Genomic DNA, 27,360 nt, shown 5'->3' on the forward strand with positions numbered 1-27,360 from the left:
GTTCTGCCCCTTTTAGACCCCTTTTTGAAAACAAACCTAGGAAACACACCTTCATCTTCCCTTTGCTCCCACCCCCCACTAACCCTGGAATGCTTTTTGTTTTACAGAAGAGGGTGACTGACAGAGCTGCTCAGAGCCATCCCCACGTGAGTGACACCCGCTGGCTTTGTCTGTTCCCAGCACACAGCACCCTGCTGCTGTGTCTTCCTTACTAAAGAATGAACAAGTGTAATAGCACCAAGATCCAGAGTCAGATCACTTTGATTTGGGGTTGAAGGGGAAAAAGCCTTTGCTTTGCCTCCTGAAACCAAAATAGCTTAAAACTCGAAGTCAGGCTCCGTTTGGGAGCAGCTGACCTCTTCTCTCTCTTCCCAGGGACACCAAGAGCTCTCCTGACATCAGCCCTTTTTTTTTCCCAAGTGACTTTTCTAAAGAGCTTTAAACTTTCCAGCTTCTGGGAAACAGAAGCTTTTCTACAACTGTTCTTCTCACCTGTGGGGCCAGGAGCAGCTCCCAGCCCTCCTCGAGGTCAAGGAATGGGAAGAGCCCAACACTGGACAAAGGGGTTGGACAAAGAGGTTCTAAGTCCATCAGTAGAGCTGGGGAGAAGGGGAGGGACAGCAGTTTGCTGCTTCTCGGGGTTTGTACACCTTCTTTTATGGAAACAACTTCTGAATTAAACCCAGACATGAGTGTTTTGGATTTTGTGCTTGTCTCCTTGGGGCAGGGAAGTGCTCTGCCCTGTCCCAGGTTGCCCTTGTACTTGAACAATCCCACGATGCAGCCAAGTCCCAGCTGTCCAACACCAGCTTTTATAAAAGGGCACTTTTCTGGGGGAAAAAAAAAGAAGTCTGTTGGGTTGCAGTACCTACAGACTGCAGCAGATGGTGCTCATGGGCATCAACTCACTGCAACACCCCTTCATCTCAGCACATCCAACACCCACCCGAGGCAGAGCTGCAGAGAAGCAACAGCACTCCGTCCCACTCAGCTCCTTCCTGGCCAGAGCCCAAAAGCCAGCCTGCGTGAGGATGTTCATTTCTACTCGCTGTCATTTGCTGCAGTCACTTTCAATCCAGTTCTGAGAAGCACCTTCCAAGTCTTACACTTCCCTCTAAAAAAAATCATTTGGGAATGTTTTTGTCAAGACTCTCCAAGGAAGACAGCAGAGAGATGGCAGAGTTGGAGAAAAGTGGGCTTTGAGTGGAAAAGCTCCAGCAGAGCTGTCCTGTTAGCAACTACTCTTCTCTCCCTTTTGAAACAGATCACAATACCAGCAACAAAACCTTCACCTACAGCATCTCCCAGCTGGAAATCCAAACTAAGTGCTCACTAGAGAAGAAAACTCAGATGGCCACTGCCTCAGAAAGAACTTACAGAGGGAACATGGGAGCACTAGGGCTCAGTTATTAAATAGTCTGTTTATTGTATGGCTCTCACAAAGAAAAAAAGACAAAGCACCCAAGTAGAAAGAATAAAAATGTATTTTCCTTCAGGTTTCAGACTGACACAGCAAGTACAAATCCTTTAGTGTGAGCACTTGACGGCATTTGGAAATGGAACAAACCCCAAGTGAACGAGCACACGGTACAAGACTGAATCCTGGCAGCTGCTTCTGCAGGTCTTCAGCTCACAAGCTGGCTCTAGCCTTGGCTAGCGTGGTTAAGAAATGTCCTCCTCCAGTCAGGGGTGGCAGAGGGAAGGGAAGGAGGGGAAGGAGCTCTCTGAGTCAAAGTGTGCAGACTCCTTCTAAGTAAAGTTCTTTAGTGAGCCAGCGCTTGAGACAAGTTGTTTGCCCTGCCAAGGGATCTTCACAGTAGGTAGACAGTGGGTATTTTGGAACCCATCTGCAGTCTAACAGATATGGAAGTGACACACAACTGAGAAACTCCAGATGAAAGGGGAAAAAAAAGAAGTCAAATCAGCAGTTTAAAACACTTTTGGTATGTTACCTTCCTTTAATGTCATATTATATGCATAGAGAACCTGATCTACCCCTAAGAGAACATGCAGCATGAGTTGCATTAATGAGCCCAGTCAGGCACTGGACTGCAGAAACACTTTTCAAGTGGATTCTTGACACCAAGGCTTACGAACAAACAATCCTTACAAACCAAGATTTCCAAACACACACACACACAGGAGGGACATGTAACAGTGGTCTTGGCAGCTTTGGCAATGTAACTGTCTCAGATAGCCTCAGGAGGGCCTCCAGCACACCCCTGCAGTGAGTGCTATCCTCTGAGAGCCACCATGAATCCAAAGGCCTGTTTGGTCCAGGGTAAGGAAGTGTCTCTGAAGCCCCAATGCTGCCAAATCTTGCTTTAGAGTAGAATAGGATGCACTGAATCTGTAACAGGATGGGCAAGTCTAGAAGAAGCCATCATAAAACCATCAAATGCCACAATGATTTAACTCTTAAGTAAGATTCACCCATTTATTCATTATATCCAGCCCCTTCTGAGTTTATACAGGAACCCCATGGAACGTTTTTACTCGGGGTAACTCTAGCAATAGCTTCTAATCCAGTATTCTACATGGAAAAGTCAGTCCTCTTCCACTTCTACTAGTTCTCCTTGCACTAACAGCCCAGAAAATAAAAAGGCAGTCCCACCCTGGGAAGTCACACCTGAAGGCCAGCACCTGAAGCAAGCTAAAAGGGGAAAAAAAGTCTTCAGATTAGGCATTGAAGTGTTGATTTTGAAAGTCAAGGCTGTGGCACAGCTGGGATACAGATGCTGCCACCCTCTTCTTGGGGAAAAACGAATGGTCAACAACTAAGAGCCAGAGTAGACCACATCAGTAAAAGCCAGTCTGTCAGATACAGCAACTGCCTCAAGCAAGGCAAAACCAAAAAGTGCCAGTAAGGGATAAAAACCAAAAGAACTTAGAGCTGACTAAAATGTTAGAAGAGTTGTGACAAGGCTGCCTCTGCAGCCAAGGGGTGCACCCAGCTGTCTGCTGAAGATTGTGCGTTGAGTCAGTTCCAGCTTTTGCTTATTTTGCTTTGTCACTTTTGAGTCACAGGCACAGGCATTGAAGTAGAAAATGTCACCAGAGTTGAGAAGCTTTTCTATCTGGGCACAGGGAAGGGAAAAGTAAAAGGGCAGGGCACTTTGGAGGAAGAAATTTAAAGATACTAAACCTTAGGTTTAAATAGCTCTTTTCAAAGGATTTAATCAGCTAGAACTAAAGAAACATTATGTGAGTGGAAAGCAAACACAGCAGACAGCTAGAAGTAGAAGATGATGGAGATCTGGAGGTCTTTGCTCTACGAGGAACTAACACCACGTTGGTGCCATCGGTCATGTCTCACCCCCCGTTAGCTACTGGATCAACAGCTGGAGATTGACTCCTGAGTCAGGGAGATAAGGAGGTGTTTGGATCTTCACATCCTCCTCAGGAAGAAAGAAGAGATGAAATTTAGCTAAAGGAGCATATCTGAGCTCAGGTGAGCTCCCATCTGCAACAGTGCCCAACAGTGAGGAGACTCAGCAACAACTTCGTATTCTCGTCAAGTGAAGTCATTGGCGAAGCCCAATCGAGGCGAAACACAGATGGTGCCTGAGGAGAGTCCCCATGGAGTCACACAAACAAACTCAGAGGAACAGGTTAGATTTATCTAAAACCTTGGAAGCCTTGAAGGAAGAACTTCACACTGAAAATGAATAAGGGAGGGGGAAAAACCCAATGGTTGTGGGAAGGGGCAGCTGGGTGCATGTATGCTATGCTGTAAACCAGAGTGTAGTGCTGTGGGTGGGTTGAAGCTTTAGGAGTTAAGCCAGGGGTGCCTGAGACACTCTGCTGCTGTAGCTCTTTTCTCTGGGATCAGCTCCAACATAGGTAATAAGAAGTCTGTGAATGCAGCTGCCTCATCTTGGGACCACTCGTATTTTTCCACCAAGACTTCAAAAAGGCCCCAGGGCTTCAGTTTGGTGATGTGCTTCAGATCACCTGAAAAGCAAGACAGACAGGTTGTTTAAGTGCAAGTCATGGGAGCAGAGCACCTGGATAAAATAGGCTGAACAGCTAAACAAGGCAGAATGAATTCAGAAACTCTTCCAGCAGTTGGGCATGGGGAGTATAAAGTGGTAGGGCACGCTGAAGGAAGAAATGGATTACACCTTTCCCATCTGCTTCTGAAGACTGTTCTAGAAGTGTAATTCCTTAAAGGCTTCTTTCTTCCCCTTCATCTATTTCTTATCCAGCATCAGCAAATATTGCTTAACTTCATTAAATCCCCAGTTACACCGGATGACATGACAGGTAAACACTGTGCTGTTGCCTTTGGAACACATGCAATACATGCAGTGCTGTTGGAGGAAGCATTACACTACTAACAAAAAAGGGTTTATTTCATTAAAGATTACCAAACTAGGTCAAAAACTTCTTCCTGAGACAATACACTCCTGGGGTACTTAGGGCTTTATGGTAATGGCAGAATGTGAGCTGAGCAGCCTGGCTCAGGGTGCAAGGCACTATTTAGGTGACTGGCATGCTAGAAACAGAAGAAATTTGTCTAGAGAAGACTTCAAAAGCAAGTTAACACCTCTACTTGGCAAATAAAGCAAGCCAAATCAAGTCTGAAGAGACATCCACAGTACTGGTTTTCTACCTGCTGCATTTGATCTACATCAAGATGTCAAGAATGCTGCAGTTTTACAGAGAAACCCTGTCATAAAGCAAAGCCTTACAGATGTATCTTTGCTAGCCTCTCCTTTTAACTGGTGTTTCCAGCAAGACACTCCTGTGTACTTGGGGTGGACAATGAAGGGATGGGTGGCATTTACTTAGTTTCCTTTTACCTTTTTTGGTGAAAAACTCCTTGGAATATTTTCCTGCCAGAATGAGCTTACGAGGTATTTTCCCCAGAAGTTCGATGATCAATGCAATGTGATCTGCAAAAAGACAGACAATGAGACATCTCCACAAGACATCTCTATGCCCCACTTTCATTCTCTGGGATATAAGGACAATGACATGACTTCCCTTAAAAATCCCATGAGACTCACCTGAAATCAAATTACACTGAGCAAGGGCAAAGTCAAGGTGTGTGTGGGGGGAAGATTAAGGGCCATTTGAGGCAATGGTGTCACATAACACCATTGATTTGGCTACAGAATCCTTTTGCAAGGAGCCTTTCCATTGCTAACTCCCAAGAGAAGGCTCATTCTGAAGGAGCATCCATTGTATCTCACTTCCCAGTTTAAAAAGGAAAGACTTTGACAAACACACCTTCATCCCGTGAGTAATCCTCCCCAGAATGAGGCTCGAACAGATAGTCTCCTGTTGCTAACTCAAAGGCCTAAACAAACAGAAATGAGGTTAAATCACTTCAATGCACTTTCACACATCATTAAATGTACTGCAGGCTGAGTTTGCATATCTTTGTGGGCCAGAAGCAAAGCAGTGGGAAGAATAACCTGTAGAACTCCTGTACACCATTCCCATCTCACACCATGCAATTACTTTGCAAGACTTTAATGAGCACATTAAAAAACCATCATGGGCACATCTGTGATGATTTCTGGATCACACTTGTGTGAAACTGTCCAAAATTAAGACATCACACATGCTTAACCTCTTCCTCTGCCTCAACAGCATTTTGAAAAGTGATGTCACAGCCAAGCTCTGGATTTTTTTACAAAGACCCTCCCTCTCTCCCTCAGAGTTTCAGATTTTAAAGACATTTCTCCAACAATTAATCTCCAAATTTTCATCTGTAGCTATGAAAACACGTTTTAAATGAGAACTTGCATTCACTTCAACTCACCACTCCTGAATCCTGTGACACATTTACCCTTTATATATTCACTCTTACTCAGAACAGTACCAGTGACCTTCCATATCCCTGGCTTTCTTTAGACTGCTGTAGTCTATTGAATTAGGCACCCACAATAACTACTGCATCATTTTAGCCACATTCTGCAGAGACATGATCCTATCAGTTTTACCCCATTCAAAGATCACAGCTTGTTTTCCAAGACAGCAAAAATGACTTTGATTTGTATCAAACACAGAATGGAGACACCAGAGTCACTCACACAGTAACTGACCAGACCCCTTCTTTTTAAAATCCCCGTATTCTACATTTCCCAGGAACAGCTTCAGCCTCATCTCAGCATCACCCAGGTTATAAAATGATTCCAAAGATGCAGAGGATGCATATGACCGATCTATGAATTTACTCTGAAGGCATCTGTGAAACAGTGCTGGATGCAGCCCTTTTTTTCATCTTCACAATTGTTTTTCCACAAAGCACATTGTCAAAGTGCAGTTAGATTGGAAATCTACCTTGTTGCTGCACAACAAAACTGCCTTGCAGAACAAAAACCAAACCAAAACAGCTTTGGTATGGAAACATGGCATTCAGCAAGTCTGGAAGACGTCTAAACACCTGTGAGGGGTTCTTTTTGCCAGGCTTGGCTAGTGATTTGGCAGCCCAAAGCTTATAGCACACACAAGTTTCCCCAGAGTGCTTCAGAGGAACAGTTTAAAACCCCCTGGTTGACACCACTCACCATACAGGCTGTGCTCCAGATGTCAGCAGGAGTGTTGTACCCCGAGCCTATCAACACCTCCAGGGACCGGTACTGTCTCGTCTGGATGTCTTCAGTGAAGTGCTTGTGCTAAACAGAGGAAAAGTGCTTTACTAAACAGTTAAGAGATTGTTTAAAAGAAGAGAATCAACAGCCTGGAAGGCCAGACCAGATCAAAGCTCATTCCTATTAGACTTCATCTGAATTTTATATCCTCATTAAATATTTCTTACTATTCCTACAAGAACTGTTTAAATGTTCAACACGAGACTCAAGTGAAACAGTTCAGCAATTTAGAGGAAAGTCAGTCACAGAAGTAGAAGGGAAGACTGTTTCAGCAGCTGCACCCTCTCCAATCTGATCACAGACAGGCCACAATTCAGCTCCCTTGAAGTAAGAGTCTGCCTTGCCAGATGCTGCAAGCTTGATGTGCAATTCTGAGTTTGACATTCATCTTGCCCATAAGATCTGAAGTACTTTGTCAGTTAAGAAGCCAAGAAAAAGACACATTTCTTCTATTTGAAATATCAAACATTTAAAAGCAGCAGAGCACAATTATCAAAGATTAAAACTACCTGTTTCATGTGCTCAGGAACTCACTGAAATGGTTTGACAAGCTCATAAACTACAGAACTGGCCCATCAGAGCCACTGTCTGCAAATTCTTTGTTCTCCAGGAGAGCTCCCTGGTTCCTTCAGAAGTTCCACACATACAGATTTCTATGTTTTATGTGTGACACTGTTCAAAGAAGTTATCTAATGGCTGACCAGTGAGGCTGAAATCCTGTGTCAGATGACCACTTGTGTTCCTGCTCCCTCCTGTTTTTCCCCCCCACCATAGTTTCAAACTCTCCCTGCTTTCACAAGCAGATCTGAGATAAAAACCTGTTTGCCATCTTGGCATTCTGTGAATGAATTCACAGGTTTCAACAGGAAATGTGAAAGGGTTATAAACTTACCACCCAGCAGGCATTTCCCAGGTCAGCTATCTTCACTTTGAGCTTATCTGCATTCTTGGGCTCAAGAGGATTAAGAAGGAAATTCCCAGCAGCTGATTTTCCTAGAGGCAATATGTACAACAGCTGATTAAAGCTACGACAGTGTCACCATCTGTCATCCAAATCCTACTGCCCTCACCCTACCCAGGAAGGGTTTTGCTTACAGAACTTTTCCCTCCTCAAAGCCCAGGCATAAAAATCCACATCAGTCTGGACTATGAATAACAGGGGTACCATCATCAAGACCAAACTGGTGTTACATAGCAGAAAGACAAATGAACATATGCAAGGGTGACTGTTTCCCAGCAATCTTTGCATAGCCTTAAAAAGGCTGCATGTATCCAGACAGGCTTTCAAACACAGGCATCGCCAGAAACAAAACAAGCCTCTGAACTCTTAAGTCTTCCTAAATATTTGAAGGAGAGTCCAGCATCTTTTTGACATACCCATCACTGGCTGCTGCAACAGACAGTCAAAGAGCTAAAGCAGAAAATCTCAATGACATAAAAGGGAGCAAAAAACCGAAGTCATTAAACTACATCCATCTGCAGCTCTAAAGCAAGTTGGGAGAGAGCTGTGGGAAGCAAAATGCATCTAAATAATCTAGCAGGGGCATTCATCTCAATGCAGTTCAAGTTTCAGCAGTCTTTTAAACTTCACATGCTACTTTCCATGCCCATAACTCCACAGCAGTACTGAGACAAGAAAATGCTATGGATAAGAGGTTCAAGTATGAGCTTCTCCCTCCTCCTCCTCCAGGCAAATCGACTTCACTTGACCTTGACTCCAAGATGCAGAAAAGGGACAGTTTTCTCAATTGATTCAGCTTTTTAAAAAAACACACCCTTGGAATGTGTTTGAACTGCTGCACACTGTGTTTCTTATGTTCTCCTAAACCTACCAGACTTAGGACTTATTTCAAGGGGAACAAAACTCTATTTGAACAAGCCCATCAAAGAGTGTTTTTTTTCCCTCCCTATGCTATATGAGCTTTATGTCAGTCAGGCTGTGTTTCCAGTTCTGGGACAACATTTACTCAAGTAATTTAGGAGTTACCTGTGCTCCACATTAAGAACCAAACTATCAGGATACAGTATTTATCCCATAATTTAAACAGCCAATGACAACCAATGACTGACATTTCTAACTACTAATGAAAATCACGTGAGCAGCACCCAATACAAAGGAGGGAATGTTCTTACACTGAAAAACAAATGCAGAAGTACTTTTTAAAGTGGTAACACTTAAGCATTCAATAGTCAAAACTAAGGTACAACTACAACTGGAAGCTACAAAGTCTCAGTAGGACTGTCAGGTTAATTTAGTTCATTACTCCTGGAAGGAAAAGGCTCAAACAGGTGGTTCTGATCACTTCAGCCTAAGAAACAGAGGTTTCTATTAATGCTCCAATGAAGTGTTGTAACACAACTCTCCCACATCAAAGAGCCCTTTCTCACAGGTCCCTCCTCTACCTTTGTTGTCTGATGGGTTATTGTTGTCATTCTCATCCTCTGAAGGTATCTCTGTTCGGATGCTTTCCTGCAAATGGTTAATCTCCTGCTCACTGAAGGCTCGTTCTTGGTTGGCTGTGGGCTGACAGACCATGGAATCTTCTGAAACTAAGGGCACGAACGAGTCCGACATCGCGTCCTGAGGCCTGTTCTCCGAGTCGCCGTTCCGCTGACTGTAATTACAACTATGGAAGTCCTCCTCCTTCTGTGTGTGAGGGCAATCACCAGAGTCATTGGCATTATGAAGGTCGTCCTCAAGTCGCACAGAGCTCTGATTGCTGGCATCTGGGAAGTCCGTCATTGGTATCACCCCATTGCAGTTTATTTCTGTCACACATTTGTCCACGCTGCTTTCCATCAGAACAGACTGTTCTTGTACAATGATTTCAGCTGGAAGAGTGGAAAAGAAGATAGAGCTGCAAATATGATCAGGGAAATGGAACATCTTTCTTACAAGGAAAGGCTGAAAAGACCTGGGGCTGTTTAGTCTGAAGAGAAGACTGAAAGAGGATCTCATCAGCACTTATCAGCACCTGAACAGTGGGTGTCAGGAGGATGGAGAGACACTTGGTTCTGTTGTCTCCAGTGATGGACATAGGCTGGAACACAAGGAGAAACCCCTTTGGTGCTGAGGTGAGGGAGCCTTGGCCCAGGCTGCCCAGGGAGGGTGTGGAGGCTCCTCTCGGGAGGTTTCCAAACCCGTCTGGACACGTTCCTGTGTCCCCTGAGCAAGGGGAATCTGCTTTAGCAGGGGTTGTACTGGATTGAGCTCTAGAGGTTCCCTTCAACCCCCACCATTCTATGCTTTTATGATACCAGAATATGTTTAAACAAAGTCATGCTGACCAGCTGAAGCTGGGTAAGCCCTTGCAAGTAGATGGTGCTCAACATGGAACTCACAGTCATTCATTCCATTTGTAACTAGCCTCTTTGTAGATGGGTAGAATGCAATGCAAGCAGGTTGCATGGCAATGGCAACTCTACTAAAGGTGCTCACTCTACCTATGCCAGCATGAGTGAAAGGACACCACTGTTCTTCAGAAATACTTTAGGTGCATACCTGTCTTTTTGCTGACATTTTCCCCTGGTGGACTAACTTTTATGAGCATTTCCAGAGGGCTGTGAATTTCTTCCTCCTCTTCAGGCTGTGTCTGCCCTGGGCTTGCTTCCTTCTCCATTTCTTCTATCTCTTGCATTCGCTTCTCTAACAACTCAGCCTGACGTTTCTGCTTCTTTTTCAACTTCTTCTTCTTATTCTTTGACATTTTGTCAGCCTACACAGAAGCAGCAAAGAAATTAGACTTGGCATTTCATAGCTCAATAAATCTAAAACACATCAACTTTTAATTTATTTTGGAGCTGAGGAAGCAGTCTGAGAGGAAAATTCTGGAGACAGTTCTTCTCCCAGATAAAAAGTAGATATTAACATTTTTTGAGCAGTTGTCTACAGCTATCAGGGCATTTCTGTCCTGATCTGAGAAACCTGCAGTATTCTCCAAATGAGGGATCTTATACTCCACAGTCATCTTCACAACAGACCTTGAGACCACCAAAAAGATGGTTCATTCTGGTCAACTATGAGGTAATACTGCTTACACCTCCCAAACAGCACTGAACCCAATGCCTGCGTCCATGACAAACACAAATCACACTACTCCTGACAGAATGCTGCTTTTCCTTAATGCTGACTGTATTAAGAAACAGCAGAAGGATATTTATGCATGAAAGCTATTAACACTTACTGGTTTTGGCTGTGGTGCAGTGCTCACTGGAAGGGAAAGGAAGATCAGCAAATTAGTATGTTTGTATTCAAAAACTGTAACTGCATTCTTATCTGAAGGTAAGCTTTTTCCTATGTGGTCTGGTAACATTTTAAGGATGTCAACAAATGTTACTTTGAAGGCTCATTTCTCTACAAAAGCACAGCAAGAATAAAAATTAGAAAAACACTAAATGAGTAAATGCATAATTAAGATTCCAGATAGCACACTTCCTTGACTGATTCCAAAGCCAAACATCCTGTCACACAGCTTCATATACTGCATGGATAATTCAGCTTACTGAAAGAAAATGCAAAAATATTAAAATACTAAAGTTGAGGGAGCTTCCTTCACTAAGCTATGCTATGATGGGCTCAGCTAAACGTTGCTGTTGTAACATTATGACTGACAGAGCCTTCCAAGAGAAACTGCAGTAGTTCTTGAAAACTCCACACTGGTACAGATGCTAAGGAGGGGATCAAAGAATCAGGAGTAAAAGAAAATCTGCTTCTCAGGAAGCTGTTTCTGTTACAAGTTCTGCAAACTGACAACAGGTAAATCATCTTGAGACTCTCATGAAATGCATTTCCAGCATCACACAATGAAAAGAAAGAAATCGTTGATGAAAATGTGAAAAGTGCTTCATGAGGTTTCCACTCCAGCACTGTACTGAGTGTCTTAGCATTTATGCAGTATATGCAATACAAGGCTGACTGTCCTACTCCTTTATCAGTGCTGGATCAGCTGTGTTAAAACCAGGTGATAGCAGGTGGGTATCCTCCTTCCATTTTTCTTACACAAGCTGCCTTCCTGATTACCTTTGAGTTACAGCTTATGAGTTACTTCAGAATTTACAGTTGGCTTTTCAGAGGTTACCTGCATTATTGTTTCATCACCCTGTTAGGAAGTTTTCGGGGTATGTTGGGGAAACAGTGCCAATTATCAGGAAAAAACCCACCTGCAGAGCCAGATGGTGGGGGAGCCCCAGATCGCTGCCACTCCGTTGCTTCCGCAGCCAGCCGGCGGATATACTGGTCGTTAACACACAGAAGGATGTTCTCAGGTTTAATATCTGTGTGAATGATTCGACACTTTGTGTGCAAGTAATCCAGGCCCTGAAGAACCTGCAGAGACATGAGAAGGAAATCTATCATTAGGAAAAGCAAAGAAATGAGCAAATTGACAGTGAAGTGAAAAGATGCCTAGGATGACCAATGAACCCAAGAGACTTCTCTGAGAATATTCCAGACCAGAGCTGAATCATCAGCTGCAGAAAATGGAGCCACAAGATTTTAGCTATGAATTTAAAATACTACCTCTCTACACTCCTAACTTCTTAATACAGCTGAAAAATCTAATCTTAACACCCTACAATAAAATCATGCTTTCTTCCTCCCCTCCACCTCACCGTTTAGAAAGATGTTTTTCTTAGGCAACCATCCAGGAGGAAGAACAGGTTTCTCTCGCTCTTCCCATCATTAAGCACTGCACTTACTGTGACCAAGTTTTACAAACATAAATACTTGCACTTGTGAGGAACAAACAATGTAAGAAGAGGTTAAAAGCAAAGACATCCTCCCATCATGGTTTCAGTGTCAGAAAAGATCTGTGGCAGAAGGTTTTTTTGCGGTAGAGAAAGAAAATATTAACCCCAAACTGATGTTGGTGCATGAAAGATTTACCACTAATCCTGAACTTCTGTCTTCTTGGATCTGAGAAAGATTAGTGAGAGTTCTCAGTGGGCTGAGGGGAATAGTGCCATCAGAATTGGAACTTACCTGTTTGATAATCTTTTTGACACAAGGGAGTGGAAGCCCCTGATAATTTGACTTGATGATCCACTTCAGGAGATGATGCCCTAGAACTTCAAACACCATACAGATATCTGGAACACAGTCAAGGAAAAAGATGGATATCCTGACCCAAGGAACCCTGAATTCCCAGAACTGAGGATCAAAAGAAATCCATACCAGTTAAGCATTTTATATGAAAGAATCCTCATCCTTCTGACACAGCTTAGAGAAGCTGCCCTCCATAACAGCACCATCCTATCCTACACAAAACACAGAGGGATGGGGTTGCTTAGGTCAATGCTCCTAATGCAGAAACAACAAGCGTGAGTTAGCATTTCCTGCTAGTATTGAGACAACTTCAACAGTGTAAGTTTTGGAACAGCCTAGGCTCTTGCCCCAGGCAAAACTCAATGCTCAACTCTCTGTAGCAGCATTATCTAAGAAGATAATAAAATTTCCATTTCATAAGTCATCTTCAGAACAATTAAGTTGCTTTCCCCACCCTTCCTTGCCTTTTACCAGCAAAACAAACTTTTGGCAAGCCTGGACTTCAACAATATTTACATTTTCTGCTTTCTGCCTGTAAGATTTCAAGCTCCAGCCTCTCTAATGACTGTGCCTTTGCTTTAGAAGCCAAACTTGTAAGCATTTATTAGGCTGCTTTTCTTCTACCCTGGCAGAAAGCATGCATGTGTGAAAGAAACACAAGATCAAGGCAACAAAGCATTAACACCTACAGCTCAGTTCTCTCCAGTAGCTCAGTAATTCTCACTGAAATAAAACTCAAGGTAGCACAAAGCAGGAACATGAACAGAAATCCAATTTGCAAGTTTTAAAGGTGCATTATTAGGACTTGCCACCAATCACTGCCTATGAGAAGGCTGGTCACAGAACTGCAGATTTTCAAAGCCTCCCAACAATGTTGATCAAGTCCAAGGCAAGACGCTTCCTTAACCTGAAAACATTATCAAGTTATAGACTGCATGTTTGCCATTTTTAATTACTGATCTTAACATTTTATACAGCCTTACTTAAATATGGGGTTATTACCAGGCTGCTTGCAAAATTGAGGGGTTGGGATGGATGGGTTCTTGTACCACAAAGCTAAGTCGGACACTAAGCCATTCAGTCCTGATTCACCATCAGATGCAGCCACCTCATCTGATGTTAAAAGCATGACTAAGCAGTGCTGTCTCTGTAACTGGTATTATGTTAGGCTGAATGATCATTCTGGATCTGAGCTTAGTAAGCAGCTTTGAGGCAGATAATTTTACAGCAAGTTTCTTTGGGCAGTGAAAGGGATGCCTGGACATTGCTCACCAGCCTTGGCATGACAACCACTCAGCCAACCCTCATCTGTGTGCAATACTTTGTCCTTATTCCACAAAAGGATACGAGACCCATTAACTCCTGAAATCTTGAAGTCATCTAATAACTGAACAACTCTCTCTTTGCTTGGATCATTTGGATCACTGTTGCGGACCTGCAGAGAAACAGACGATTCATTTTTTGTTCCTTGAAGTAAATACAGGCAAGAGTATATTTTGGAGTCAGCTCTACTGCATTATTGTTAGTTTCCTATCCAAATTCTTTGCTGCTAGACAATCCAGAGGCATCAAGTATGTGACTAATGTGAACATCCCCAAATGAAATTACAACAATTAAAAGCTGAAGCCCAGTCTCAAGCACTCACCGATTTTAACAACTTTATTTCATCCAGCGCTGTTTCTGTGTAGTGCTCTGCACTCTTCACCACCTTCATTGCCACAAATCTCCTCCCTCTACAGACACAGGTAAGTGGAGACTGTTAACACCCAAAGAACTTATTCTCCAGGATTATCAGAATTGTTTTGCATGTAAGAGCTCCTTATTTACCACTTCACAGAAAAGTAAGGTTTGAGCACTCATAAAGATTGTCTTTGGTTCTCTTTTTAAGAAAACATCCATGTTAGTAATTTCTCATAAAGTGAAATAATAGGTCAGAGATGGCTGAACACAAGAGCACTCTTTTCCACATACATGGTCTGTCCTGTTAACTCTCTCCCACACACTTGCATGCACAATATCAGAAGAACCTTCTGTGTTAGGATGCAGACAGCCAGGTTTTGTGGTTTTATCTAAAGGTAAAAAGATGCTTTTTCTGATCATGTTCCTGCAACACTGTGTATTCCCACCAGAAACAATGGGTAGAACAGACAGACTTACTGGATGTCCCAAGCCAGCCACACTGTGGAGAAGTGGCCCCATCCCAGCTTCCGAATGACGTGGTATCGACCATTAAAGAGATCTCCTATTTTTACAAGATGGTAACCACCTGGCAAAACAGAGGCAAGTCATTATGTCAAGAGATGATGCAAGGGACAAAAAGCAGGTATGTGGAACAAGTACCCAGCTTCAGGCAGACTTACTGGATGTGTTTAGAACATAGAGGTTCCAAAGAAACACAAGGAAAAATGTCTTCCCTGTTGAGGTGAGGGAGCACTGGAAGGGGTTGCCCAGATGAGTTGTGGAGTCTCCTTCTCTGGAGATATTTAAACCCACCTGGATGAGTTCCTGTGTGACCTACTCTAGGTGGTCCTGCTCTGGCAGGGGAATTGCACTGGATGAGCTTTCGAGGTCCCTCCCAGCCCTTGAGATTCTGTGATTCTGTAAATGTTTCTCGAATTTGATTGACTGACAAGCTTTAATATAATTGAACTAGAATGACTGATTTTTCCTCCTTTTCAATTCAGGTCATTGCTGCAGCATCACAGAGTATTTCAGTGAAAGTACCTGAAGTCTGCTAGGATATCCACCTCTGAAAAACACAGCTTATGATGTTCAGTAACAGAATCTTACAGCTGAACATCAGTGTGCTCCGTCCCTGTAACACAAGAATACTGCACCAAAGATATCAATGGAGTTTCCCTTGCAACTGCTTTCCTGACTGAAAGGCTCTTTGCCATTTAACATCACCACTGCAAACAGGAAAGTCTCCTCCCTGTACTCTCAGTGTCTCTCAAGCTGCTGACTACACAGGGAGAGATTCCACAACGGAAGCAATAACACGAAAAACCAGACAAAAACACAAGACAACTGGCAGAAAATGGAACAAAGAGAAGAAACTGTGATTGTTAAGCTGTTAAGTTTTTGCCAGAACTTGGGAATTACATTCTGACATTCAGTTGGTATCCATCACTTCATTAGGTCAAAAAGAAGTGCCTTTTCTTCACTTGCAGACTTCAGTTACAACAGTGACAGTTGCACCAATTGCTGTCTTATTCAGTATGTATAGCAAATAGTCTCACAGATACTTGCAAAGCATTTGGAGGTGGAAGCACACATTCAAGCTTCAACTTATCAATGAGCTGAATTTGTATGACCAGTGTTCTGTCGTATTTAATGTATCTGCTATGTTAAAAACCCAACTGGACCCTTTTGATGCTGAATTATGTAACATGGTATTTGCATTTGCTCTGTATTTAGTTTCTACCCAGAGAAACAGTGGAATTTTATTTGCAGACACTACAAAATGGATACTAAGATCTTCAGAAGAAAACAGTGAAGGACTTGGAACTGATTTGAAGGGTTTGAAAGTATCCTCTTTCTGATGAATGAAGGTTTACTTTCTGTTACCAATTTTGAAAGCCCTCCCACACAGAGGAAAAAAGCTAACAGCCTTAAAAACGTGCATTAAAAACAACTCTCCAACTCAACTCTTCACTGACAACAGAGGGAACCTTGGGAAATGGTTTCTCTAGTTCAGGTTGCCTTGGAAAACATTATTATTGTAATAGTTTCAAAAATCCACTTAAACTGAGAGAGAGTCTATTTTAATTCTCTGTAGTAGATGGGAAATTCTTCATTCCATTGAAAATCCTGCACCTTACACAGGCAAGTTCTCACCTTTACAGTAATCATTTGGATCCTCTTGTTCATCATCATCTGATCCCAGGATTTCTTCCTCTTGCTCTGGAATATCATTCTCTGAATGAGCAGCAGGGCCCCGATGCTGAGTGTCGGGTCTGAAAGAGAACACACTGCATGTCTCACACATGTTATTCCTCAATTCAGTAGCTTTCATTTCACATGAGGGATTGCAGATAATGGAGGAAATACAATATTCAGCTTCAGAAAAACTCTCTTCCCATTTAAAGGCTTTTACTCCTAAGCTAGTATAAAAGCAGACTGAAACAATTTTTCATATGCTAGTGAGAAATACAACTTAATGTCCTAGATTCACTTTTACAGTGGAACAAAGACCAGACAAGAGTTGAAAGCTTACTGATCCCAACAAAAGGTGAGTCTCCTCCTCAGCCTTCCATTCAGTGAGGACTTTTCTAAAGCAAATCTATATTTTAAGATGTTATCTCACAGAAAACCTGAATATTTAAATGTTGAGGAATGTTATTGTAAAGGCCAACATCCATTCATTCTTACTCCTTTGGGAAAAAATGAAACTGGTATTTCAGAACTTGTGCCCTTTGTCCCTTTCACCTTCCAGATCAAATCAACATTTCATATTCCTTCCGCTTATAACACTTTAGAACCCTAAAATCCCTAATACTGCCCTTGATTTCTTCTGTTTTCATGTGTTAAGCAGAATTTCTGCATTGCATCTTTGCTGAAGGCCTGAAGTTGTCTGAACCACAGAGAGTGGGAGTACGCAGAGCAGATGTTCTGTGAGCTTCCGAGAGCTTGTGATTGCAGAGGGACTGGAATCAGGCACTGAGGTGATATTTTCTCACTCCCACATTCCTAAGTAAAAACATTCATTTTGTGTGTTTAACTTTTCACCACGTGTGCTACTCTTTAAGTTCCTGCTTATGAAGATGATGTTGACAAAGGCCACCTCATTGCCCTTGGGCATTTAAGCTGCATTCAAGTCCCCTGAGATAAAACGTGCATCTCTCTCTCCTGCACCCCAACTCCTCTTCCACAGCAGCACATTGCTTACAGCCAAACAGCTCACAAAATGATAACACTCAAACAGGTGTGTTATTTACAAAGCCTTACAGGGAATGGTTGTCTCCAAAATTTAACCTTCAATAGCCTTTTGTACAGAGGAAGCACTTATGAAAGCAGTGCCTACAGCCCATTTGCATCCTCAGGATTCAGTGCCATGTACTGCAGGATATCAACATTAAGCTTTCTTTTCTTACAAGTATGACACACTAAAAAAAAAAAGCTGGAGTTGTCCAAAGAATTGGGCCAACAAATTTCTTTACAGCAGTTGAAGCACAAGATAACATTCTTTACAACAAGCTTCCCAGTCAGGGTGAATTAGCGGAAGTTTCCTGCACTGAAACTATTGTTCCAGTGAAGCAGCAGATACAGCTGATGCCTTCCCACCACCCCATTTCCAATTTCACTTGTTTTGCTCAAAGGAGGAGTAACTCCTGAGGCAGCCACTGGTTATGCCAGTGGATATGCTAATGCATGTGGGTTTTCCAATGCAGTTTTTGTAGCTTATAACTGAGCTGGAGTCCTGTGCACCATATTGTGTCTGAACTAATCTCAATCCATGGGACAAAATAAACAGTTCTCCTTTGAGCAGTCACAGAGCAGAATGAATGTGCAGCGTTTACCTACTGCACCTGCACAGTGCTGAGGCTTCATACGTTAATTAATTACTGCACATTAAGACTACAGCCATCTAAGTACCCATGGAGCATGAAATGGAAGAAACCACCCGTTCCAATTTGATCATGACTAAACTTGTAGCCATTGACAGGCTGGAACTGAAGTTCATTAAAGCAAAGAGGAGCTACAAAGGTCATCCTGGGCACCACCAAACCAACTAATATTTACTTTTGGTCTGTTGTCAGAACTAGTAAATCCTGATGATTTTTCATTTCAGAAATAAGTAAGCAACACAGATTAGTGGTCTCAAACCATAAAACAAGCCTGTCAGGCCATTCCACCACAGCCAGACTAATGAGACCTCTATTAACAACCCCATAGCTTGATCCAGTCCTAAGATGAGTAGTATTTAGACATTTTCCCCCATGAATTCCCTACAGAATTACAAGCCAGAGGTAGGCAGGAGGAAGTTAGGGCTATGCAGGAAGCCTTGGAGGTCAAAATGGTGCTTTGAAACTGCAGCATTCCTTAGGGGACAACTGAGAGATGCATAAAGTCATAAACTATCCCTAAATTAAGAGCAGGTGGCAAAGGCAAGGAAGGACCACAGATAGAATGGAGACTGGATGCTACTGCAGAACAAATCCTATAGGCAGGGTAAAGAGAATCGGAACACAGAACTGTATAGAAAGGAGAATTTAAGGCCAGTAGCCACACCCATGGCCTGGGCAGGGAAGAGTCGTTCTCCCTAACACTGCAGCAAGATCTTCACTTTTGAAACTGCGCAAGATGTAGGGAATTCAAATGGATTCCAAAGAAAATGTGTCTTCAGAAGCACCGATGCAGCCAGAAACATCACACCATTCTGCAGTCCCCAGTGCTGCTCAAGAAGAGATTTCATGCATCGAGGAAGAAGTTACTGGAAGCACTAAACCCCCTTCTCTCAAAGGGTTCTGCCCCCCTCCTAAAGGGGCTGAGAAATCACACTGCTGACAGCCTTGTACATGGCACACCCTGTAGTCTGCATCTGAGTCTGTCCTGGGGATCCAAAAGCATTTCACTTCTATGTTATAACCTGTTATAGCAACTAATATGACCTAGAGCTTTATTCAGGTCCAATACATTTATACAGTGCATTTTCCTTTATGAAATCACCTACAAAACACAGCTCATTCTTTTGCCTTACTCCACAACTCATTAGATGTTATTACACTCCACCACCTTCCCCAAAAGTGACCACGTCAGCTGCAGATACAGACACAGGCTTAAGAGACTCAGCCAGTGCAGAATACATAGTAATACCAAAGAAAAATACCCTCATCTGTCTGCTTTGCTCACACAGACAGTACTCTAAAGGGCATAAAAGGCTGCTAAAGACAGTAGAAAAATCCAAACTCACTATTTAAAGATGACAGCTGAAACAGTTGTCAGCAAAAGTGCAAAAAGCAGTTAAAATACACAAAAGTCTTATGGAAACAGTTCTTGGTTTACACATTTAAAAGCCAAGTGTTTTAGAGTAGTTTTTTTTTTTTTTACACTCACCTCTGTTCTACTTAATAACACCATGATCACCTTTTACTTTTGCTCTCTCAATGTGCTAATTAATCATCAGAATTAACTGGATTTGCAGGGTCTGTCTACAACTACACAACAATATTCTGCTTAAGGAAAACAAGGTAGAACAGCAATGTTAAGGCAAAATGGTACATCTTTTACAGAATTCATGTGAACCCACACCTAGAGACCCTACAAAAAATCCTTATTCTTTCAGGAATACCTGAAGAGCTGCAAATCCATGAGCCAGAGAAGAAAATTAAGGAGGGTAACCTACCTGCATGAAGCACGGCCTCCCATCGATAAAGAGATTCCTGAAGATAGCCCAATAGTTTTCGAAAGAGCCATTAAAAATCAGAAGCCACACTGTTCAGGGAAGCAGGGGGACATCAACGGCAGGCAGAGGGGCTGGTTCTTCTCGAACGCAGCAAAGCTTTGTGCAAGAGTGAGGGAGAAGAGGGATTTGCCTCCACCACCTAGCTGCAGATGCACAGCACTGCATTGCAGGTGAAGGGCCTTGCAGCAAGCCTGGGGTTGCTCCCAGCTCATCTTCCTGCAAATTCAGTCATGTTAGGGGTTGAGCATAAATAGATTCATCTCCTTCTCTTGATGTTTACTTGTCTCAATCTTCCTTGTAATGAAATTAGAAATTCAGTCAGATACTTTGTCTTCCTGCACAAGCCGGTTTTATTTGCCTATTCAATAGCCCGCTGGATTCAAAGCTCGAAGGAAGACAAGGATCATGGTAATTGCTGACAGTCCAAGCCTTTTGATACAGAAATGCCAGCACAATCACACAGGAGAGAAAGGGAGTTCAAAGGGAAAAGGAATTTTCTGAAGTAATTCCAAACACTCCCCATCCAGACTTACGAGACAAACTCAGCCTTTAACGCTTAAAAGTAACGACAAAAGCAGGAGAAGTCGGATCCTCTTTAAAATAAAAAGGGTGAACTGAGTATTTTTCACAGTAGCAAGCACAACATCAGCCTCTGACGATGTGGAAGAATGACCAGCCTCTTCCTGTGCCTGTTTATCCTGCTGGTTTATGTAAGTGATAGGGGAAACAAGTCAGCAAAGACGTGACATAGCAAATAATAGCTTGAGATTTCTCTGCTATGGAGAACTGTTTAATTATCAGTGACAGACACTCTGAAGCTGGCTCTACAATTTTCAACCAAGATGTTTACAGAAGAATCAGATTAACCTGTATATCTAAAACTATTTTCACCTTAAAAGCTAACTGAAGCCTGAACACCCTTTTAACAATTTAGCATTGCCAAACTGCTTCATATTACAAGAGGTACCAACAACGTGCAAAGTTTCCCACTGTAGACAAGATTTTGCTCCATGTTCATTGAATATATCACCCAACAGCTCTGCTCACCTCTGCAATGCACAGCAGGGATAGTAACAGTTCCTTGCAGGAACTAAGATTTCACTCACTCACTTGTTCCTTACAAAAGGTTTTTAGAGATATTGGAAAACACTTTTGTACTCTCTTGCCAGTTTAACAACATAATTAACAAGCAGCCTCCATCACACAATGTATATTCTTAAGGATTTGCAGTGAGGGTGATCCAACAGCATCAGGAGGACAAGAGGAGACCACATTCCTGCCTGTTAGTACAGACAAGGCAATGAAAAAGCAGCATTCCTCATGCTGTGGAGTAGCACCAGCATGGGCTCCCTCCCTGGTGGCTATCAATTACTGGTCGAGCAACAGCCAGGTCTCCACATGCAACTTCATCACCAGGACTTGTTTTCTTTGCCCCAATAACTTCCATAATGGAACACCTGAAGATGGGTGTTTGCTACTCCTATTGAAGGGTAGGAAGTGACTTCTTCAACATTATTTTGTACAGGAAATATGTATTTTCCTTGTCCCCAAAAGAGCAAGAATACTACTAATACTGTCCATGCTACCTATCAACCTTGCTTTGAACAGATACAAAAGCAGACCGCTTTCACTTTCAGGCAAGGGAGGCAGCATACATTTAACCCAAATCACTTCTGTCACACCAATCATCCCTATGTATGTGCAAACAAGAGGGTTACTCTCCTTACTCCTCCTCACCTCAGTTTGCCATTCCCTTGCTATCTGTAGGGATGACGCCCGTCTGCAGGAAATTGAAGACAACTGCTTTCCTAAATGATGTTTAAGCTGCCTGCAGCACAATCTTTATAAATACTGTCATTCCTTATTTGTGAACTCCAATTACACACATGAAACACCCCCAAAGAGATTTGAATTCAGCCAACGTAAGGCTGATGACGAATGCAGCTCATGCCTTCAGAGACACAAATCAGAGTACTACAGTGCACCCTGAGGACTCTTGCTGAAGGAAACACTGCTTTCCACCTTAACCATCCAGGCAAAGATCTCCAGGGTGCTACACCCACTGCAGCATGATCTCTCTTCAAGTGCTGTGGAGGATTCCTTGTTTTCATTTGAGGGAGAGAAGAATAAAGCTTCATAAGGCACAGTGAAAACTATTCCTTAGCATGCCTGTAATTTCAAGATCACGCTAAGGCACATCTAGTCAGTGACTGCTTCTGGTGGCAGCCTCCAACAGGCTTCTGTCCAGATCTGCTGGCAAATCTAATGCTCACTAAATACTGTAACTGTTTAGACTCAAACTTCCAGTACAAATTCAGGTCTGAAAGGATAAAAAGTATTTTCCTGCTTCTATGCACTTTATCTTCCTGCTCAATCAAGACACCAAGACATACTTTTGTTCAGTGGATCTGTGGGAGTCAAGTTGGAAGGTCAGTCATGAACTCCACTTGTGAGCAGTACTAAGCCACAAATAACAGAGGCAATCAAGTTTCTTGCTCCCTATGCCCACACCCCCACACAAAGGCTTAATAAATAAGTTGTTTGTAGAACTGTCTGCTATTCCAGCTATTACAAATGAAAGGACTTCCATGGAAACCAGCAGATCTGCAGTTGTGTCCTGTCACAGTCCAATAATCTCTTCTGTAGCTGTATGAAAAAAGCCTGTGGACGATGCATTTTCACTCTACCTTAAACTGATATTCAAAATACCTACAAGAGACGTAATCCTGCTGTTAATGATGAAAGACAAGTGAGGAAAATGTAATCCAAGAGCCTCATCCCAGGCATAGTTTTAAATAAGGAAGTTGAAAAAGAACCTGAGAGGACTCCGGGGCTCCTCTAAGACAGCAGGAAAGTGATACTTTCCAGTTTATTGCACATATTGCTTGTAACAGACTCTACTGGAAACTTTCTGATCTCCAGACAGTATAAATGGAAAAATTACCAACTTCTCTCTTCACAACAATTCTGTTGAGGAGAAATGAAGGAGGGAGGCTTCACTGCATGCCAGAGTCTGGCCAGAAAATTACTGATAGCTCTAAACCAGCTTCTTGAAAAAATACTGGATGTTGCATGCATTTGAAAGAGGGAGAGGACGCAAGACAGCAGTACTGTACCAGCTCAGCTCTGACACTGCCCTCTCTGCCAGGAGGCAAGGGAGCCATAGGAACTACTGAAAATCCTGAGAAACAATACATCCCATTCAGTAAATTCTGTAAGGAAGGATTAAGTAAAGTCACCAGTGTACATAGAATTAGAGCAAAGTACTTCAGACCACATACATTCTTCAGAACAAGCCACATTCTGTAACTGTACGACTGCCACTACCTTTGTAGTTCAGTAATAAAACGTTCTGCTTCGCAGCACTATCAGTTCAACAGCCTTCACACTGAACCACTGGGTTTGTGCATGAGTAGGCCAACTTCTCCCAAAACAAAGACACTGCTGTGCCCAATTTCATTACAAGTTACCAGAGTCATAGGTAAAGTACATCTGCTTTTGTATTTTAGTTCAAAAAGAAGCTTGTATTTTCAAATACAAGTATAGTTTTGAAGTAAATGCCAGATCTTTCTTACATATCAGCCTTTAGATCACCTAGTACCAGTCACACAGCATAAGAAATTCAGTTCTTTCAACTGAAAGCACACAGGCAGCATGCTCCAGCACAACTTCAGCCAGGAATTGACATTGTGACCACACTAGAGCTAACTCAAAGGCATGTTCCCCTCTGAACAGCACTTGAGGTCTTTAAAAAAATCAAGCTTGTAATCTCCTGTTTGCCTGCACTGCTTCCTGAACAGACAGTACCTTACTGCACCAAGGTGTTCCAAGCACACACGTGGCCCAGCCTCTGCAGAGCAAGCAACAGCCACCTCGTGGCAGACAAAAGGCTGAGCCGTTGGGACACCCATCATGCCTTCTTCCTGCTGAGATCATGAACATCCTCATCCAACACAGCTCACAAAACGCCAGATGACAGAAATTCTGTTTTGAGGTCCCTAGAAATCATATGACAATAAATGAGCACAAGAGCTGTTCCCAGAAAAGCACTGGGCAGCTCCCTCTCCTTGAAGAGCAGGGCAAATATGACCACGACCGCTGCCCCAGAACTGAACTCGAGATATTAGTAACCACTTCAGACAGAGTGCAAAAATACTCTGACAGTTGGGCAAACTCCCTGAATGCACCTCACCTGGCACAGCTTAGTCTCAGTTCTTAAAATTTTAGTAAAAAACACCAAATTTTTAAGCCCACAGGCTCTTTTCTCTTTTTTGAGAGCCAGGCTTTTTTGAGTGCCTTTGGGAATCAACTGACTGTTAGCACCAGAGATGGTCACACCTCGTCAAGCGATAACATTTAATACATCTCCTACTTCCCAGCCAGCTTTCAGCAAAGCTATCTTTTGCACTAACACACACTGCAGTAGCCTACCTACCAACCTCCCTATGTTTTGTCACAATTAAAGCTTTGACATGTGTATTTCCTGACACAACAGTAAGGAAAAGGCCAAAGAGAAGCTTCTCTTCTCTTGTTTTCTAATGTTCCTTCCAATTCTTTGCATTTTTGATGGAAAAGACTAAGATAAGAAACTGAAAGCTCAAGGCTGCAGTGACAGTCAACAAGAACCCAGGATCACCCTGTATTTAAGCCTTGAGTTTTGTCCCTCCAAGGCATTTCTCTGTCCCTCTTCCTCCTCCTTCTAACAACAGGCCAACAAGCAGGCAGGGCCAGCAGAAGCTTCCTAAGCAAAGACTTGAGACAGCTAATTAACTGATTATTACAGATTACAGAAAGATTTGGGGTAGTTTTACTGGAGTGGGAAGACACACGTAGTTTATCTTCCCATGCCCAAGAAACTTTACTTGCTCTCTTTCTGCAGAAGAGTATGTTGGCATAAATGCATTCACTTCTTCATTGATGCCACATAAAATTTTTCAGACTGGAAGGATGGGAAGAAACAGGAATACCCAGAATTTAGGGAAAATGAAGAATTTGGTTGACTCTGCCATAAAAACAAACCCTTTATGTGGAACCATAATTAGTATTTGTGTTTTTGTAAATAACCACTTCAGACTGGCCTTGGCTGAATCTTAGCAGCAGTAATTTTAACTACTGAATGGTGGAAAAAAGCAGTAACCTTACAGTTCTGTATTACACACAGTCCTTTGAAATTGTTTTAACCTTTCCAAGTAATTTTTTCCTGTTTTTAACCAGACTGGGTTGACAGGGAAACTTAAAGCAGGTGCAGTTATTTTCTAAAGTGAAAGATACCTTAAACAGCTTTAAATCTCTTTAGAACATTCTCTGCATTTTTATACTCACCCATAAGACGATAATTCCTAATACTTACCAACATTAACCTTCTAAAATCAGCTGCTTCATGCTTTGTTACATAAAAGAAACGTACATGTGTGATCTAACCAATTACCACAGAAGATGAGATGTTAAAGGGATACTCCATGTGGTTTCAACTTTAGATTTTATGGTAAAAGGGCTTGCAACAACCCAGCTGAGCTTATTTTAGAAGCTTTAACTAGAGCAGCTTTGTATTTAAATAGCATGAACGTTGTAGAACTGCACCTGAAGTTAGAGGCTGAAACCAAGTTCTTTCTGTTGTACAATACAAAGCATAAAGTACATGCAAGTTTCTCTAATTCCTGAGGCAGGATCTAATAAATCTATGGTATCAAAGAGTATGGTTCTCCACTCAAACCAAGGTTAGTGGCAAACTTAACAGCTAAGCAGCAGTGCAGTTAACCTGCTCTGGCTACAGGGTTAAAAACCATGCCAGCACTGAAAGTGACTATTCAGCAACCTCAGAATTTACACAGAAATTACTCTTTCCAACTGTATTTGTGGATTCTGAAATTAGGGGCCCTGGTAACAATACAGAAAGTGCTCTTCAAAACTGTCCTAATACTGTTGTCAAGAAATACCAGGAATGTGAAAAAAAACAACACCCTGGACATCTCCCCAAGAGTTTAGTTAATGCTTTTCACTCCTCAGAAGCCCTATCTAAAGACAACTGAATCTTTGCTTGAGACAACCAGAAAAAACACTGATTTTTCTGAGGAAATGACTAAGAAAGTATTTCTCTAGGTCTAAAGAAAACCCTCCTTTAACTCCCATTCCCTTGGTTACTAAATACCTTTGGGTCCTAGGCATCAGCAAGTGTAAAACCTCCTGAGATACCAGAGACTTTACACAAATAAGCAGCATTTTACTGAGCACAGAGAACTGGCTCTAAGATTTACATGTTTCACTAGAAAGGAACCCCCAAGCAGCACCAAGTGCTGTCATAAGACAGTCTGGTGTGAGTCCTTGTTTTCACTCAAGATCTTTTCATTTTTATACCTGCATCCAAAAGTTCCCCACATATAAAGACTTGTGAAATTCCTGTGGTGGGAGAGAAGCCACGTGAGAACACTGAAGTGAGAGAAAGACGTAAACAACACATAGCAGCGCTTTTCTGGTGAAATTAAAATAAAAAGAGAAAACAAAGCAGGGAGTGAAGAGAGACAAGAAAAGCTGGTTCATAAAGCCAGAGGAGAGGGGGCACTGGCAAATCTCACAGTCTTGGGCTGATGAAAGGAGGCTACAAAGGACTGAGCGTGACACGAAGCAGGTCACCACGACTGAAGCTCCATCATCGAGTTTGGGGACAGAGGCCGGAGAGCCTCCTCACCCACCGAGGCAGCTCTGCTCCCCCGCCTACAGCCCGCCAAAGAAACCACGGCAGAAGACGGCCAGGAATCGTGCAGTCCCGGGGAAAACCAGCCCCGGCGGAGAGCAGCGCGGAAAAACCCGCCGCCCCGGGCCACCAGCCGCGCCGGCTCCCTGCCTATACCGCGAAACGTGCCTTCAATTAAACTCGCGTTGAAAACCCGTCTAGCCCGAGGGGCCTGCACGCTTCCCTGCCTCGGGAGCGCTCGGCTCCTGCCGGGGCTCGGCGGCTCCTTCCCCGCGGGGACGGCCGGGGGTAACAAAGAGGCTGCGGTGCCGGCGGGAGGCAGCGGCAGCGGCTGCCTGAGGGGAGCCGGGGGCCGCACTTACTTCCTCTGGGCCTTGTCCTTCTTGGCTTTGGTCCGCTTCTTTCGAGCCTGCAGCGCCAGCACTGAGGGACAGAAGGAGAACGAGATGCGTGAGGAAGGGGTCCCGTCGGGAGCGAGGGCAGCGCCCGGGGGCAAGGGCTGGTGGAAGGGGGAAGCGGGGAGGTGCGAGGGTCCCGCGCGGAGCTCACCTTTCCGCTCCATGGCCGACAGAGCCGGCAGCCCCGTGCGGCCCTCGCGCCTGCGCGCTGCGGCCTC

General features: G+C 43.1%; 1 protein-coding gene across 2 annotated transcripts; it reads right to left on the reverse strand.

The window, feature by feature from the left end:
- Positions 1 to 1,466: 1,466 nt before the first annotated feature.
- On the reverse strand, positions 1,467 to 27,360 carry SRPK1 (SRSF protein kinase 1). Of its 2 annotated transcripts, XM_062013381.1 has the most exons (16): positions 27,294 to 27,360; positions 27,107 to 27,167; positions 16,486 to 16,619; positions 14,806 to 14,914; positions 14,294 to 14,381; positions 13,996 to 14,083; positions 12,586 to 12,692; positions 11,766 to 11,931; positions 10,790 to 10,815; positions 10,108 to 10,321; positions 9,009 to 9,437; positions 7,498 to 7,598; positions 6,522 to 6,629; positions 5,236 to 5,305; positions 4,806 to 4,898; positions 1,467 to 3,954 (listed from the first exon to the last, which is right to left on the reverse strand). In XM_062013381.1, the coding sequence occupies exons 1-16, from the start codon at positions 27,304 to 27,306 to the stop codon at positions 3,770 to 3,772; spliced, it is 1,992 nt and encodes a 663-aa protein (XP_061869365.1). In that variant the 5' UTR covers positions 27,307 to 27,360; the 3' UTR covers positions 1,467 to 3,769. The 2 variants fall into 2 exon arrangements, with proteins under 2 accessions (XP_061869365.1, XP_061869366.1); XM_062013382.1 differs by lacking the exons at positions 27,107 to 27,167; positions 27,294 to 27,360 and adding an exon at positions 19,994 to 20,620 and having other exon boundaries at positions 16,486 to 16,604.

Source organism: Colius striatus, chromosome 22 (assembly GCF_028858725.1).
Source record: "Colius striatus isolate bColStr4 chromosome 22, bColStr4.1.hap1, whole genome shotgun sequence".
Classification (NCBI taxonomy): domain Eukaryota; kingdom Metazoa; phylum Chordata; class Aves; order Coliiformes; family Coliidae; genus Colius; species Colius striatus.

What these genes read in the sequence shown, in the direction of transcription:
- SRPK1 (XM_062013381.1), bottom strand. An exon ending in TCTGGAGCACAGCCTGTATG is followed by an intron (nt 5,306 to 6,521) that starts GTGAGTGGTGTC and finishes CTGTTTGTTTAG; the next exon opens with GCCTTTGAGTTAGCAACAGG. An exon ending in GGATTACTCACGGGATGAAG is followed by an intron (nt 4,899 to 5,235) that starts GTGTGTTTGTCA and finishes GTCTTTTTGCAG; the next exon opens with ATCACATTGCATTGATCATC.